This window comes from Sciurus carolinensis, chromosome X (assembly GCF_902686445.1).
Source record: "Sciurus carolinensis chromosome X, mSciCar1.2, whole genome shotgun sequence".
NCBI classification, from domain to species: domain Eukaryota; kingdom Metazoa; phylum Chordata; class Mammalia; order Rodentia; family Sciuridae; genus Sciurus; species Sciurus carolinensis.
This window is the reverse complement of record NC_062232.1, coordinates 39,639,858-39,657,386: the sequence shown is the minus strand read 5'-3', so window position 1 is coordinate 39,657,386 and position 17,529 is coordinate 39,639,858. Positions and strand designations below refer to the sequence as shown.

Genomic DNA, 17,529 nt, shown 5'->3' with positions numbered 1-17,529 from the left:
TTAAGTGCTGCAAAACCTGGGTGTGGTGGGGTATTCCTGTAATATCAGTGACTTGGGAGGCTGAGGCAGGAGGATTGAAATTTCAAGGCCAGCCGAAGCAACATAATAAGGCCCTAAACAAGTTAGTGAGAACCTAAACAAAAACATATTCTAAACAAAAAATAAATGAATAAATAAAAAGAAAGAGCTGGGGATGTGGATCAGTGGTTAAGAACCCCAGGGTTCAATCTCCCATACAAAAAAAAAAAAGCGAGAGAGAGCTGCAATATGCCACTCAAAATAGTTGTGGAGAAGAAACCAGCTTTGCTGGCTGTGACCCTGGGAACTGATGCCTGCAGGCATCCTACAGTTTAGGCAGACCCTAACCACCAACAGAAGCAGAGAATTGAATTTCATCTCAAACTCTGGTTTCATAATAATATGCAATTTTCAGCTGCTTTTGGATCTTTTGTAGGTATTCAACTTTCTCAAATTGAAAGTTTGTTGAGGACAGGAGCTCTAACTCTGTATTTGGCAGAGAAGGCATTCAAAAGAATGTTAGACTCTGTTGTTTTCTTATATATTCTTGAGATTACCATTCACAGTTGAATCTCTATTAGATCTCCCAAATGGTTTTTCAATAGTTATCTTTCTTGTTAATTTTATCTTAATATTAATTTTTATTAATATTAGGGTTTCAAATCATGAGGAGCACTGGTTTTCCAATTGAAATATGTCAATATGTTAATATTAAGAATTATTTTCTCTTTTCTCAATATTTAATCCATTTATTTTATCTTCATATTTTACTGCATGAGAGCTTTCAAAACACTATTGTGATAGGATCGGTCCTCTGTTGTACCTAGAGGTGACATGATTCAATTATAAGAGCTGTATCCTTATCAGTAGATTAATCCATTAAATGGATTACTGATTTGAATGGACTACTAGGTGTTGACTGCATTTTAGCATTTTTACCTTTTTGAATTATGTTTCCTGGTAATTCCGAGTATTTAATCTTTTCTGAATTTTCACAGATTCCTTCTAGTCTAGTTTTAGTTTGAAAATGCTGCTGAATTTGTGTTAAATATTTTTTATATTCATTGATATGATTTGTTGTTTTCCCCTTTGTTTTTTTAACTTTATTTATTTTTTATGTGGTGCTGAGGATCAAACCCAATGCTTTTCATGTACTAGGTAGGTACTCTACCACTGAGCCACACCACCAGTCCTCCCCTTTGTTTTTTAAAATGAAACAAACTGATAGATATACTAATGTTAGTCATCTTTGCCTTAGTAGAAAATCTAGTTTGGTCACAGGGTAATACTTGTTGGATTCAAATTGATAATATTTTATTTAAGATCTTTTCATCTACAAGACAAAATAATGTCCAGATAATTAGAACTTCCCTCCTTCCTCCTTTCTCCTTCTCCTCCGCCTCCTCCTCCTCCTCCCCTTCCTTCCTTCCTTCCTTCCTTCCTTCTTCCCTCCCTCCCTCCCTTCCTTCCTTCCTTCCACCAGAGATTGAAATCAGGGGCACTTATCCACTGAGCCACATCTCCAGACCTTTTCATTTGTTGATACAAGGTGTTGCTACATTGCTTAGGGCCTCATTTAATTGTGGATGCTGGCATTGAACTGGCAAAACTCCCATCTCAGTCACCTTAGTTGCTGGGATTATAGGTATGCATCACCGTACCCAGCTAGATCTGATTTTTTAAGATAATAAAAACTGCATTTTTATATTACTTGCCCAATTGAAATAAGAAGATGTCCAGGTTTTTTTTTTTTTTGTCTAGAATAGGGATTGGAAAACTTTTTATGTAAAGAGCTAGACAGCAAATATTATAGGTTTTGCAGTCTCTGTTGTGACTCACTCTACTCTGCCATGATAGCAAAAGTAGTTGTAAACAAGATATAAAGGAATGGATGTAGTTGTTCTCCAGGCAACTTTTATTTACAAATCAGACTAGAGCCAGTGCATGCCTATGATCCCAGGATCTTGGGAGGCTGAGGAGGGAGGATCACCAGTTCCAAGCCAGCCTTAGCAAATTAGCAAGACCCTAAGCAACTTAGTGAGACCCCATTTCAAAATAAAAATTAAAAAGGGCTAGGAATGTAACTCAGTGGTAAAGCACTCCTGGGTTCAATCCCCAGTACCCTCCCCAAAAAAAATGAAGGAGAAGGGGGGAGGGGGAGGAGGAGGCAAAGGAGGAGGAGGGGGAGGGGGAGGGACAGGAGGAAGGGGGGAAGGAGAAGAAGAAAGAGAGAAACAGACCTGCAGCCTGTAGTTTGTAGTTTACAATCCCTGTTTTAGAATTGTTTGAAAAATCTAGGACTGGATATGGTGGTGCACACCTGTAATTCTTGCAACTTCAGAGGCTGATGCAGAAGGATCGTGAGTTCCAGGTCAGCCTGCGAAACTTAGGGAGATCCAGTCTCTAAAAAATAAAGGGCTGGGGGTGTGTAGCTCAATGGTAAAGTACCTCTGGGTTCAATGAGTTCAGTTTATATGTGTGTCTACTGAAAATATAGACACACATATAAACACATATAGGTGTGAGTGTGTGTGTGTGTGTGTGTGTGTGTGTGTGTTTGTATGCAAATAAACACTAAGGGTTTTCTTTTCTTTTCTGAGGAGCTGGCTTCAGTTTCCTTTGCCCAGGGAAGTGCTCCCCACCCTCCACTGTCAAGCCTCTCTTCTGAGCTTGCCCCTCCCCTCCCAGTGCTCTTTACTACTTTATATCCCTGCCCCTAACTCATCCACCCTGAGGCCCTGGAGGCAGTGTATACCACACTACTCTTTCTTCTCTAATAACTGTTATAGTTTGAATCTTAGAGTATCCCTGGAAAAGCAAATGTGTTAGAAAATGAAGGAACGTTCAAAGGTAAGATGATTAGATTTTGAGAGCTGTAACTTCATCAATGGATTAATCCATTTGATAGATTAATAATTTTTTTGGAGGGGATACCAGGGATTGAACCCAGGAGTACTTAACCACTAAACCATATCCCCAGACATTTTTGTTTTTTGTTTTGAGACCGGGTCTCCTAAGTTACTTACAACCTCGATAAATTGGTGAGGCTGGCCTTGAACTTGTTATCCTCTTGAGTCCTCCTGAGTCACTGGGATTATAGGCATGGGCCAACACACTTGACTAGTTTAATAACTTGAATGGACCACTGGTTGGTAAAGGTAGGCAAGTAGAGCATGGCTCAAGGAACTAGGTCACTGGGTGCCTGGCCTTGGACTCTGTCTTTGCCCTGCATCTCTTAACATCTGTCACTCAAGTGTGCCTATCCCTGCCGCCCTCTCACAGCTTTTCTCCACCAAGCCACCATGATGTTCTGCCTCAGCTCTGGCCCAGAGCAATGGAGCCTTCCAAGAGAAAAAAAATTAACATACCATCTTCTATTAAAATGAGTGGTTGGGTTGACAAGAGACTTCTACTGACCACACATTACTCCTATTAGAAGAGTCAAAGATGATTAAGAGTGAGGGACATACCAGCATGCAGTGTGCATGCCTATAATCCCAGTTACTGGAGAGACTGAGACCATAGGATGCCATGTTTGAGGCCAGCCTCAGCAATTTCACAAGATCCTGTCTCAAAATAAAAAATGAAAAGGAAACAAGAATTATTATGGCATTTACTTATGAATGGATGGAGCTGGAGACTATCATGCTAAGTGAAATAAGCCAGACCCAAAAAGTGAAAGGTTGAATGTTTTCTCTGATATATGGAAGCTAGTCCAAAATAAGGTGGAAAATAGAGAGAAGGCGGGGGGGGGGGGCGGAAATGGAAGATTCCATCAAAACAGAAGAAAGATCAGTAGTCTAGATAAAGGGGACTGAGTGGGGAGGGAGAAGGAGAGGGAAATGGGAAGTATTAGGGACTGAAGTAGAGCAAATTATATTCCCATACTTTTAAAATTATGTCAAAATGAATCCTAACATTTTGTATAACTAAAAAGAACCAATAAAAAAGAAAAATACTGGCACATATACGAAAAAATGAAAAGGGCTGGGGACTCAGCCTAGTGGTAGAGCACCCCTGGGTTCAATCCCCAGTAAGTACCTCCCAGCCCAAGAAAGAGTGAGGGATACTATTAAGTGGGGCAGGTACTAGGATAGGAGGATCTCTATGTGGCATGGACCTCCACATCCAGTTGTGAATAGAATTCCTGAAGGGAATGGTGTAGGGTCAGTCCCTTTGTAACCTGCATACCACCATCCCTCTGACTTGCGGGAGAGTACGTGGAGATTTTGGCGATCTTTCCTCCACTTTTTTTTTTCCTTTTCCTAAATTGGAGCAGGGTCACAAAGTAAAACGGGATAGGGTAGGAGTGGTGTTAAGATCATGGGTATTCAAATATGCTAAATGAAAACTTGGAATAACTCTAACCCCAGTTTGAATAACTGGGGATAACTTGGAATAACTGCACCCAGTTTGAGTGCAGTGAGTTCTGTATGATGGGGATTGGTGGCCTCCTTTGTGCATTAAAGAAGGAGACTACCTCCAGGCAACAGAGGAGAGTGACCATTCTTCCCTAATCTCTGCAAAAGAGGTGGCTGGGCAGAGGTTGTTAACCCAAGCCCCTCCACTTCCACCCAGACTGACCACATATAGATGCCCTCTCCCACAGGGCTGACTCTGCTTCTGCCTGGGTCCAGCTCCCTGGAACTCCTTACTGCCAGCTGAGGGCCTATTGGCCTGAGCATCCTCCTTGCTTGGGTGGGTGCTGGGTCCCCACACTGCACACCCAGCCTAGGTCAGTGACTGCCAGAAATTGTGTTTGTTTGTTTGTTGTCATAATGAGGATTGAACCTAGGGGTGCTTTACCACTGAGTCACATCCCCAGCACTTAACTTTTATTTTGAGAGAGGGTCTCACTAAATTGCTTAACACCTCATTAAACTGTTGAGGCTGGTCTCAAACTTGCCATCCTTCTGCCTCAGCCTCCTGAGTCGCTGGGATTACAGGCTCATGCCACCATGCATGGCTAGGAACACTGTTTTTTAAAGGTTAGATGCACTTCATATTAAATCAGAATCATCCTGGTGTCTTTTTATGTATGTGTACTTAACTTTATTTTTTTTTCCAGGGCTCTATCACTATACTAATCCCTGGTTCTCTACTCAACTTTTTTTTCAAATAATTGTAGATTCATAAAACTTTATAAAAAATAGTACAGATAACTGGTATCTTTTAAAATAACAAACACTGCAAACTTCCTGGTGTCTGTTCCCTTAGTTTCCTTTCTTCCCTTTTTTGCATTAGTTTTGTTCATTTATATTTTGATGGGGAAAACACCACTTTTATCTCTATGTTTAAATGTTTTTATAGAGTTGCATGTAATAATCCACTAGCAGTAATATTTAGTGAGTTATTTCCTCTGGTGGTAATATCTCCTCAATCCTAATATTGTATTTGTTTCTATTTCATTATCAGACTTTCCAGAAGTTTTTCATGTAACTGGTCATTTCAAAGAAATGACTGTACATTTATTTATAGTCTCCATATCCATAAAAAATACAAATATATTTCATTTAATTTCAATTTATTAATTACTACTTCTAGAGTTTTATTAGCATAACTTTTGTGATTTTCCTCTAATTTTCTAATTGCTTGGGTTGAGTACTTAGCTTACTTAATTTGAAGATTTCTTTCACTTTAATAACATTATCATCTGTGGCTGTGTTACCTCCACAGCCCAGTTGTGACAATGTATCTTAGTCCATTTTCTGTTGGTATAAGAAAATACCTAAGGCTGGGTGTCACGTCCACAGCCCAATTATGCCCAGGCAGTAGGGTAGGTTGTGGGAAAGTCAAAGAAAGTGGCTGAAGACGGCATGGAAGACATGATTGATTGGGGAATGCTTATGAGAGACCAGTGGCTGCTCCAAGAAGAGTTGAGGGGTGACAAGCTGAATAGATAGCACCTCCATCCCTGGTGGTGCTCGGCCACATAGCCCCCGCATAGTGTTCTATCCGGTGGCAGTCAGGGAGATGAGGGACACCATATTTTCCACACTGCCCTCAGTTCCACACCTGTCCCCACTCAGAAAGGGGTTCTATGTTAGGCTGCAGAAACAGTGACATCATCAGCATTGGCTTGCCTGTATGACCAGGATCCCACTGAGCAAGTGTCCTGGAGTACATGCAAGAAAGTAGCTTTCTACAGATAACAGTGACTTGCCCTCATTCCCAAGTACATAAGAGAAAGCCAGTGTCCTTCAAGGTAATACGAATCTGGACTTTCTGGGTTAGGATTGTTCTCATTGTTCTCTTAACTTGGCTACATTTTTAGTAACAGAAAGGATGCTTTCAGGGACATGGTATTTTCTTGCCCCCCTTTTCTTTAGGGACATACAGGCTGTAAATTTTCTAACAAATACAGTTTTTGCTATGACCAGTAACTTCTCATATGAAGCTTATTTCTTTCTCTTTCTCTTTCTTTTTTGGGTACTGGGGATGAAACCCAGGGGTGCTTAACCACTGAACCATATTCCCAGTCCTTTTATTTTTTATTTACAGACAGGGTCTCACTAAATTGCTTAGGGCCTCTCTAAGTTGCTGAGGCTGACCTTGAACTTGTGATCTTCCTGCCTCAGCCTCCCAAGTGGTCTGGATTACAGGTGGATCTCTGGTACTTTTTCATCTTGAAAAACTGAAAATCTACAACCATTAAATTGCCCATTTCCCCCCATGCAGAGACCCTGGCAACCACCATTCTACTTTGTTTCCACAAGTCTGACTACTTTAGATTTTATTTATTTATTTATTTATTGGTACCAGGGATTGAACCAGGGGTAGTCAACTACTGAGCCACATCCCTAGCTCTCTTTTATAGTTTATTTAGAGACAGGGTCTCTCTGAGTTGCTGAGGCCTCACTAAGTTGCTGAGGCTGGTTTAGATTGCCTCAGCCTACTGAACCACTAAGATTACAAGCATGTACCACCATGCCCAGTAGTACTGTCTTCTTATGACTTGCTGATTTCACTTAGTGTAATGTCCCCAAGGTTCATTCAAATAGTCACATGTCAGAATTTCCTTTTCTAAGACTGAGTAGTATTTCATTGTATGGATAAGCCACACTTTGCTTGTTTATCTGTCACTGGACATGTGAGTTGGTTCCATATTTTAGCTATTGTGAAGAATGCTGCTGTTAACATGGTTGTACACATATATTTGGACTCTGTTTTCAATTCCTTTGGGTAAACACCCAGAAATGGAATTGCTGGATTATATGATAATTTTATTTTTAATTTTTGAACCAAAAAAAAAAACTGTTTCCCAAAGCAGTTGTACACACTTTATGTTCTAACAGTGCACCAAGGTTTCAATTTCTGGACATCCTCACCAATACTTGTTGTAAACTGTTTTTTTTTATTAGTGCATTAGAATTACACATAATATTGGAGTTCACTTTAAGATAATAATACAAGAAAACTGTGGGGAGGGGTTATAGTAGCCATCCTAATTGTTGTATGTTGTTTTCTGGTGGGAGGGTTACTAGGGATCTACCTCAGGGATGCTTGACCACTGAGCTACATTTCCAGCCCTTTTTATATTTTATCTAGAAACAGGATCTCACTAAGTTGCTGAGGCTGGCTTTGAACTCTCTATCCTCCTGTCTCAACCTCCTGAGTCACTGGGATTACAGGCATGTGCCACCACTCCTGGTTCATCCTAATGATTGTGTGGTAGTTGGTATGTTAAGTTTTCATTTGTATCTCCTTAATGTTTAGTGATACTGAGCATCATTTCATGTGCTTATTGGCCATTAGTATATTTTCTTTGGAGAAATGTCCATTGAACTTTTTGCAGTTTTTAAATTGGATAATCTGGTCTTTCTTAATGTTGAATTATAGGTATTCTATATATATATATATATATATATATATATATATATTCTTTATATATTCTAGAAATGAACCCCTTGTCAGATATATGATTTGTAAATATTTTCTCCCACTCCACAGGTTGCCTTTTCACTGTGTTGTATCCTTTGGGGATGAAGGATACTGGGGATTGAACTCTGAGGAGCTTTACCACTGAGCTACATCACCAGCCCTTTTTATTTTTATTATAAGACAGGGTCTCAATAAGTTGCTTAGGACCTCACTAAATTGCTGAGGCTGGCCTCAAACTTGCAATCCTCCTGCCTCAGGCTCCCCTCCCAAGCCACTGGGATTACAGGTGTGTGCCACCATACCTGAATGTTGTGTCCTTTGATGAACAAGTTTTTCATTTTGATGTAATCCAACTTATCTGTTTAATTTTGTTGCCTGTGCTTTTGGCATGATATTCATGAAATCCTTGCCAAATCCAACACCATGAGGTTTTTCCCCTGTTTTCTTCTAAGAGTGTTATAGTTTTTGGTCTTGGATTCATTTTGAGTTTAATTTTATATATCAAGGATCTGCCTTGATTCTTTGCATGTACATATCCAGGTTTCCCAGTGTTGTTTGTTAAAGAGACAATCCTTTCCCCATCAAATGATTTGGGCACACTTCCTGAAAATTATTTGACCATGAATGTGAGGGGTTATTTCTGGGCCCTCTATCCCATTGGTCTACATGGTTGTCTTTATGCCACTGTCACAGTTGTGATTACTGCAGTTTTGTAATAAGTTATGAAACCAGATCGTGTGCAATCTTCCAACTATTTTCTCCTTTTTCAGAATTGTTTGGGCTGTTTGGGGTTTTGTTGAATTTTTTTGAATCAGGGTTTCTAATTTCACTCTTCCTATGTCACTTAGTCCACTAGCTCTGCCTTTATATGTAACTTTTTAAAAAAATTGTGTTTTTGACCTTGACTTTCTCCCTTTCATATTTCTACCACTAGACTGGCTTTCTTTTTTCTGGACTTTACCCTGTATATCTTTGCCCAACCCTCCATTATGCAAGTTGTTAGTTTTACTTGAGCTTCTTGTAACTATGTCTCATATTGTTTTTCTTTTAAATTCCAATTCTTATCTCTCTTCTGACAAAATAGTTTGGCCAATACAATTGTTTTCTTTTCTTCCTTTCTTTTTTCCCCCCCAGTGCTGGGGATCAACTCCAGGGCCTTGCACACTAGGCAAGTGCTCTACCACTGAGCTCCAGCCCCAACCAATTCAATTCCACATGATCATAATATACCTAATTTTATGCCTTATTTCTTATGTCTATAATTTCAATTGTTATGTCTGTTCTTCTAGTTCTTACTTTTTAACAACTTAACATAGTAATAATCATTTCTCTTCCCAACTCACCCACATTTTAAGTCAGGGAATTTTCATTTTTATAAAATCACCTGCATCTTCCCATTTCAATCATGCATGATTAAATCTATATTTTCTCTATTAGTTGATCATAATAAAATTATAACCATAGAGACAAATGCCTTCTCCTCTTCATTTTCTTCAGCCAGATGAACAGTTGTACTTCTGGACTCTTCAAGGACAACTTAAATTTTTAATCACAGGAAATTAACATTTTCCTTAGCTATCTATCTAAAGAGCCCTCACTTACGTTTTCGTTTCAAATTCCCACTTTTTTTTTTTGCATCTGTTGATTACAGAGAAACGCATACAGATGCTTCCTATTGTTTTCAAAGAGCTTATGATGTCGGGTGATTGGGTGCTGTGTGTGTCTGTATATCTATCCATCGTTTTGCTCTTTTGAGATGTCACTTGATTCAATTTTCCTTTACTTAGAGTTTTTCATTGAATGTTTTCTTCAAATAAGATAAGCTGATGGGATACTCTCCAAATAATTTGAAGTTGAAAAATGTCATTCCTTGTCCTTGCTGAGAAATTGTATCTTAAGGAGAGATATAGAATTCTTACACTACAGTTCATTTCTCTTTGTGGTCTGGAGATGTTCAATGACTCTGGCTTCCATCATTGTAAATGAGAAGTCAGATGCTGGGAGGATGCCTATGGGGGAAGATCAGTGATTTAGGATTGGGGTTCTCAATACTCACTGTGCATCAGGATTTTCTGTGAAGTTTTCACAAATACAGATGCCTGGGACCCAGGTGTTCTGTTATTGTTGTTCAGGAGCAAAACCTCACATAAGCATTTTTAGAAGATCTCAGGCAATTCAGATGAGCAGACTGAGTTACAAACCATTGATTTCAGTCACGAAGGCACCAGAGCAAAATAATAGTTGGGCATATTTTGGGAAAGTGATTGCATCTCTGTAGGAATCACTGACTGTAGAAGCCAGTGACTGAGGCTTCTGCGGGTTAATGATTGAAGGACTGAGGTGGTCAATGAGTAACTGAGAGTCTTGGAGCTTTGGGAATTGGAAGCCTTGGGGGTCATATTTTTTAAAACATCTGGGGCTAGTGATTTGGGGCCCTCTGGATATCAGGAATTTTGGCAATGTAAAGTCAGGTAATTGCAACCAGGAAGGTCAGTGTCTGGCTCTCCATGAGTCAGTTTAGATACTGTGAAGCAAAATTACTGTACTGGTTCATTTTTCATGTGCTGAAATTGATTAGTGAGTTCAGATGTTGTGAAACTGTTTATAAAGTTCCCTGCAGCCTTTCACTTAATTTTAGCATCCATTGATGATCACTGCCTAGAAATCATGAAATCCATAATTTCACTAGGATTTGCAAAGTGGTAAGATTTTAGTGCTGTCTCTCCCTACTAGCTGGAATACTCCATAAAAAACAGCTTCACATCAACCATGAATGACCGTGAAATATAACTCTTATAGGAGACATACTATTCTTGTCTGTATTCTCAGAAGGCTGAGGCAGGAGGATTGTCTAAGCCTAGGAGTCTAGGACCAGCCTGAGCAACATGGCAAGACCCCATCTAAAATAAAATTGGTCATACTCCTACTTCTGACCAAGGTGAGTAACAGGAAATGGATTTGCCCTCCCACCTGAAAAAAATTAAAAAGAAACACAAATAAGCTATATAAAACATAATTCTCAAGACGTTGGATATTAAGCAATGAAGGATGGTGATCCCTGAGAAACAAGACTCAAGTCATCCCTGTGAATGCCCCAGCTTACCACCTAGAGAAAGTTTCTAGGACATAGCATATGAAGAGAATCTAGGTGGACCCTGCTAGTCTCCCTGAGTTGAAGAAACCAATGTGATAGTCCAGGTAGGGCCAGGTGGCAGAATACCACAGAGAAGAGAAATACATAGAGAAAGAACATTGTGGATCTGCAGGTCTCCTTCACATGTTCAATTGAACACTGATCTGTGCATATATATGAGGAAATTACACAAGGTCAAAGAAAGAGCAATGTTAGCAGAGTTCAAATATAGTCAGAAATAGTTCCTGGTTCCACCAGTCAGACTGGAAAACCTCACAGAGGATCAGATATTCAGAAGGCCCTTTCCCTTAATAGTGGGACAAAATTAGCCCCAAGTGAATGTTGCTCTTAACATTCCCACTTAACAAAGCTTAAATAAGATGTGAAAGGATTAAACTGTTTCCAAGTAATGTAACTGCATTCCAGAGAAAAGCTCAAGAATATTTATAGGAATATAGAAATATTCAGGACCCCGAAAGGTACAAGTCACAATGAAATTTGAAGGCCTGCAAAAAAGTAGGAAAATACTTCCTATAATGAAGAGAAAACTCAATCAAAACTGATCCAAAAGGGTGCTGGGAGTGTAGCTCAGAGATAGAGTGCTTGCCTAGCATGCATGAGACCCTGAGTTCAAGACCCAGTACTGTAACAAACAAACAACAAAATAACTGACCCAGAATAGAACACAGACAATACAATTAGTAGACAAAGATATTTAAACAGTTATAACTACATTCTCTATGTTCAAGAAGCTAAAAGAGGGGCTGGGGTTGTAGCTCAATGGTAGAGCACTTGCCTAACATGCATGACGCACTGGATTTGATTCTCAGCACCACATATATATATAAAAAAAAAGAAGCTAAAAGAAACCTTGAGTGGAGACTTAGATTTACTGGTTGAATTTAATATACAATAAATGAGAAATTTACATTAGGTATTTTTATCCTATACAACATTAGGTATTTAATAGCTGTACCATATTGGATATCATGGTAAAATAGTATTAAAAACAAATTTCTGCTGGTTGTGGTGGCACATGCCTGTAAACCCAGCAACTCAGGAGTCTGAGGCAAGAGGATCACAAGTTCAAGGTCAGCCTCAGTCACTTAGCCAGATCTTGTCTCAAAAATAAAAAGGGCTGTGGTGGGGGGATGTTGCTCAGTGGTACAGTGACCTTGGGTTCATTTCCCAGTACTGGGAAAAATAAAACTTTCTTCTTCCATTCCCCTGTACTGACCATGTCACCTTGAACAGGGTTGTATTATTACAGGTACCAGTGTCATTTAAGGATGTGACAATGAACTTAAGCAGGGAGAAGTGGCAGCACTTGGACTCTGCTCAGAGATGCCTACACTAGGATGTGACACTGGAGAACTACCACCACCTAGTCTCAGAGGGTAAGCACCAGTGCCCCTGCATTTGTCAGGAGACTCAGAGTAACTTTTCCATTTTCAACTGCCAAATGCTCTGGAACATCTGAAGCATGCAATGGTGCTGTCCTTGATTTGGCTGTGATTCTTCTGTCCTTCACCTCTTTGATTATTACTCCAATTCCAGTAAAACATGATACTTTCCTAAAGCCCAAATAGCAAGTGTCATTGAAAGGGGCCCCAAAGCCCAATCAGCTGAACCCAATTGTGTATCATGTCTTGTTAACAGGGTATTAAGGGCTGGGGATATAGCTTAATTGGTAGAGTGGTTTGCCTCGCAAGCACAAGGCCCTGGGTTCAATCCCCAGTACTGCAAAAAAAAAAAAAAAAAAAAAAAAAAAAAAAAAAAAACAAAAAACAACAGGGTATTAAGTTCCCAAACCAGCAACTCTCTTTAAGATGGAGCAAGGAGAGGGACCATGGATATTGGAGGAAGAAGACCCATTTCAGAGCTGTTCAGATGAGTGAGGGATAAGTAGATGTGGAATATTCAAAATAAATTTCACTTTCTTTTGGACAAGACCATGCCTTTTAAATGCTCTAAAGATAATCATCTTGAAGTTTCTAAATTTGGGGGGTTGTTTGGCGATAGTCAGCATTAGTCACTCAGATACCTAAATGCCATTCCAAGGATGACTCTTAACAACATCCACTGTCTTTTTTGCTTAGCTCTTTGGCAAAAGAGCAGTCCGTGTCTTTCCCCTGCTCCTGTATTCCCATGCCCTTCAAGGACCTCCCTTTATTGTTATTTCCTCTTCTCTAACATTTTGTACCCTTCTGTCCCCACTTCCCCCATGGTTTTAGTTTGAGTCCCACATATCCAGGTTTTCATGGATCTGCCTTCTTTCAGAATCTCTGTGCCCTGTTCTTGCTCTGCTTAATCCCCTTACATTTCATGTCCTCTCCAGCTTCTCAGAACTGTCATCTACAACCAGCCTTTCCCATCAACACTGCCATCAAAATTTTTATTCTTCCTCTCTGCCCCAGGTTCCAGACCAGCTGATAACTTTGCACTGTTTATGTCTTAATCCCATTTCTCTTATAATTAGCTACTTTGAACATCTAATTATATTTGTTATCCATGTGGCATTTCCTTCAGTGAACTGCTTGTTTTTATTAATTTTATCCATTTCTAACCACAGATTTTTCTCTTTTCCTTGTTGATATGTTCCTTGTTTTCTTACCTGTCTAGACTTACTCTATCTCCTCTAGCTGAGGGACCCTTAACTAGAGCCCTGTATTCTGTCCTCTGCTCTTCCCATTATATATCTTCCTTAAAACAGTTGCTATTGTTTGGATGTGGTATGGGTGTGTCCTCCAAAGTTTCCAGTTTTGGAAGCTTGCTCCCTAATTTGGAAATATAAAGACATAGTGGAACCTTTAAGAGGTGGGGCCTACTAGGAGACAATTAGGTCAATGGAAGCACTGAGTGCTGCCCTTAGAAGGAATTAATGGTGGTGTTGCAAAATAAGCAAGTTCTCACAAGAACTGTTTTTTGTTTGTTTTTAATAGAAAGAGTAAGATTGGCCTTGTCTCACTTTCTGGCTTCCTGTCTTACTATGTGATCACTCTCACACTTGCTTTTGCCATGATGACACATGCCACAAGGCCCTAACCAGAACTGAGCAGAAGCCAATGCTACCCTTCTGAACTTTCAGAGCTATGGTCTAGGTAAACCATTTTTCTTCACAAATTTCCCAACCTCAGGTATATTTTTATAGCAATGGAAACAGGAGTCTTCCATCTGTTCTAAGTGTGTATTTTATTTTTACCACCCCCCGCCAGTATACACAGATACCTTTGATTTCTTTTAATTATACTGGGGGTTGAATGCAGGGGTGTGCTGCTACTGAGCTACACCCCCAGCTCTTTTTATTATTTTGAGACTGAGTCTCACTAAAATTACTTAGGGTCTCACTAATTGCTGAGGCTGGACTTGAATTTGTGATCCTCCTGCCTCAGGCTCCTGAGCTGCTAGGAGTTGCTGGGATTACAGACATGCACCACCATGACCAGCCTTAAGTCTTGCATTATAATTGTGCCATGAAGCCATATTTTCATGTGTAAAATGACAATCATTACAGTTATTCAATCCCTTCCTTTGATGTATTAGTAAGTAGACTTGTCATGGACCAAATCAGAAAATTTTCTCACCTCCTAAATTCTTCTGGATTCTAATATATTTCTTGGCTCTTCAATCTAGACTTCTTCCTCTCCTTTTTTCTTTTTTGAAGTATTATTTAAATGTCCTTTCTTTGCCATTTCTATTTGTGTCATTTTAAATCATATTTTATCATGTTGGGATTATTTTGTTCTAAATGTGATTAGCTGATGCTTTTAATTTTTTAACAAGTTCATTTTGGGTACTACTGAAAGATTTTGTTATCTAAGCCACAACATTTATCTTTTACCAGATTTATGAAACGAAGTTTACATTACTTCCTATTTAGCACATGACAATTAAAATCTTCTTGATGACAACAGGATTGTGTGAAAACCTTTCCTTCCAAATCACAACTCCACAAACGTAGGAAAACCTACATGGTAGAAAAACCCTATATATGTACAAAATGTGGGAAGGTCTTCAGCAAAGAATCCAATCTCCTTGCATACCAGAAGACTCATACTGGAGACAGCTTATGTCTGTACTGTATGTGGAAGGGTTTTCAGATACAGGTCAGTCATAATTACACATCAGAAAATTCACAGTGATGAGAAACCTCACGAATTGTAATGGGGTCCACTTTACGCTTTGAGGATAAATCCTGTTCCTTGGCCACAGGTGGCTCATTTTAAAATTGACATTTTTCCTTTCCTTCCTCTTCCTCCTCTTTTTCTCCCTAATATCAAGGGAAACAAGAATAACATTTTCCCCATCCCAGGTTAAACTATCATGTCCTTCACTGCTTGGAAGAGTGTGTCACTGCCCATGAAAATAAAGACACTCCATGCCTGGTATTTCAGTCAGCTTTTTCACTGCTCTACTAAAAGAGCTGACAAGAACAATTTTAAAAAGGAAAAGTTTATTTGGGGGCTCATGGTTTCAAAGATCTAGGTCTGTAGACAGCAGGCTCCATTCCTTGGGGCTCAAGGCAAGGCAGAACCTCATGGCATAAGAGTGTGGCAGAGGAAAGTGGCTCACATGATGATCAGGAAGCAGAGAGAGACACCACACCTGTATGCCTGTAATCCCAGCAGCTCAGGAGGCTGAGGCAGGAGAATTTATTGCAAGTTTAAAGCCAGCCTCGGCAATTTAGCAAGGCCCTAAGCAACTCAGCAATACTGTCTTTAAATAAAATATAAAAGGGGCCTGGTAACAAACAAACAAAGTCAAAGGAGAGAAGCCCTAAGAATGCATCAGAGCAGCATTTTCAGTATTTGTACATCCTCATTCTGTGAAGACTGCTGTGCCTCACTCAGTTTGACTGGTCCAGGCACCCAATGCCAGCTGCTGTAAGTGCTGCTTACAACTGTGACTTTCTTCAGAGCATTGAGCTTGGCTAGCCATAGTGCCACAATGCCTGCAGAAGCTGAGGAGCTTACACTACCTTCCTGGGGGATAGCCAGTGACTGACACATACAGGCAGACAAGAGCCCTGATTCCACCTTCAAGACAGGACAACTTTACAGTGTCATTTACAGTTCCCAGGCCCCTCCCTCTCCCCACACTCATTTGCCCTGAATCAGGCCAAAGCTTGGCATTACAGGAAACCACATCCTTGCAATGACTCTTTCCTGTCTCTTAGTTTCTTACAGTTTGAGCCTCAAAAATACACTGTGAGTAAATCATGTACATCCAGATGCCTTTCCTGGCCTCTGTATATATATATATATATATATAATGAAAATTGACTTAAGAAAGTATCATAGAACTCATAGTTCCCAACTGAAAAGAAACTGTTCAAGTTTGATGCTTTAGGAAGAATTCCCATTAAAAAAGTATTATAAGTTGATGCTGAACTCTTTCTGCAAAGGGATATGGAAAATTATGTGAATGCATTTCCTGTTTTCTATTAAATTTTCAACATTTTATAGTGTCAGTAAACTAAAACAACTAAATACATCTAATATTATATCTAAGACAGTTAAACATTCTCAATTCAAGAGAATGATTCATAACTTGCTGCATAAAAGGGGGGTATACTGTGTGTTTTAAATTTTTTATAATCTGACATAATTGTGCCTATCAAATGTTCCCTATTGTGGTTTTTAAGCAAGAAATTCCATAATAAAACCATGATTTTGATTTCTTTATATATATGGGAAACAATTTTTATTTAAATGCAAAAATACAATCCTATCATACTAGCTTTTAGTGTGCAGTACATTTTTCTCTTTTTACCATAGATGTTCATATGAATGCATAAACAATGCTATTGTACTCATTAGATTTTATCATGCAGTGCTTTTTTTCTTATTTGCACCAACTTCCTCTTCCTCTTTTCATTCTATTTACACCTCTCTTCATATAACCCAAGTTAACCATCAATTATGAACCATTTCATTCTCATTTGTTTGATACACACACATATGTGCACACATGAGTGCATGCACATACACACACACACACACACCTCCTGTATCACACACATATATTATTTTTTGTTTTACAAAAGTGAGAAGTGAGATCTGGGCTGGTGTGGTAGCACTTACCTAGCATGCACAGCCCTGGGATCCCTCCCCAGCACCAGAAAAAAAGGAGTGAGATCATTGCCAGTGAGGTAGGACCCCTATAGAACAAGATACTTGAGAGGCTAAGGCAGGAGAATCACTAGAGACTGCAAGTTCATGACCAGTATAGACAATATAGTAAGACCCTGTCTCAAAAAAAAGTGAGATCATATGACACACAATTCTCTGCATCTTGGGTGGCACAGCAGCTGGGGCAACTCTGCTCCAGATGTCTTCTATTTTGAAGCTGATACTGGAGGGCAGTAGTTATGTAGGAATCTTATTCTAGTGATGCAAAGGATAAGAAGACAAGCCAGAACAGGCAAGGCTTCTTCAGGTGTAGTCTCAGAAATGGAATGTCTCTACTTATATGCCCTGAAGTAGAGCAAACCACAG

The 17,529-nt window shown here is 39.5% G+C and overlaps 1 protein-coding gene across 6 annotated transcripts in view; it reads right to left on the bottom strand.

Annotated features, from left to right (window-relative positions):
* Positions 1-17,529, bottom strand: part of Znf81 (zinc finger protein 81) — a 111,330-nt gene that overhangs the window by 74,614 nt on the left and 19,187 nt on the right. The window contains exon 1 of one of the 6 annotated variants that reach the window (XM_047535615.1): positions 9,956-10,078. The exons of the other annotated variants lie outside the window; for them this stretch is intronic. Coding sequence (XP_047391571.1) covers positions 9,956-9,962 — 7 coding nt within the window. The 5' untranslated portion in view covers positions 9,963-10,078. Of the gene's footprint in view, positions 1-9,955; positions 10,079-17,529 lie in introns of those variants that run through there. 6 annotated transcript variants of the gene reach the window in all.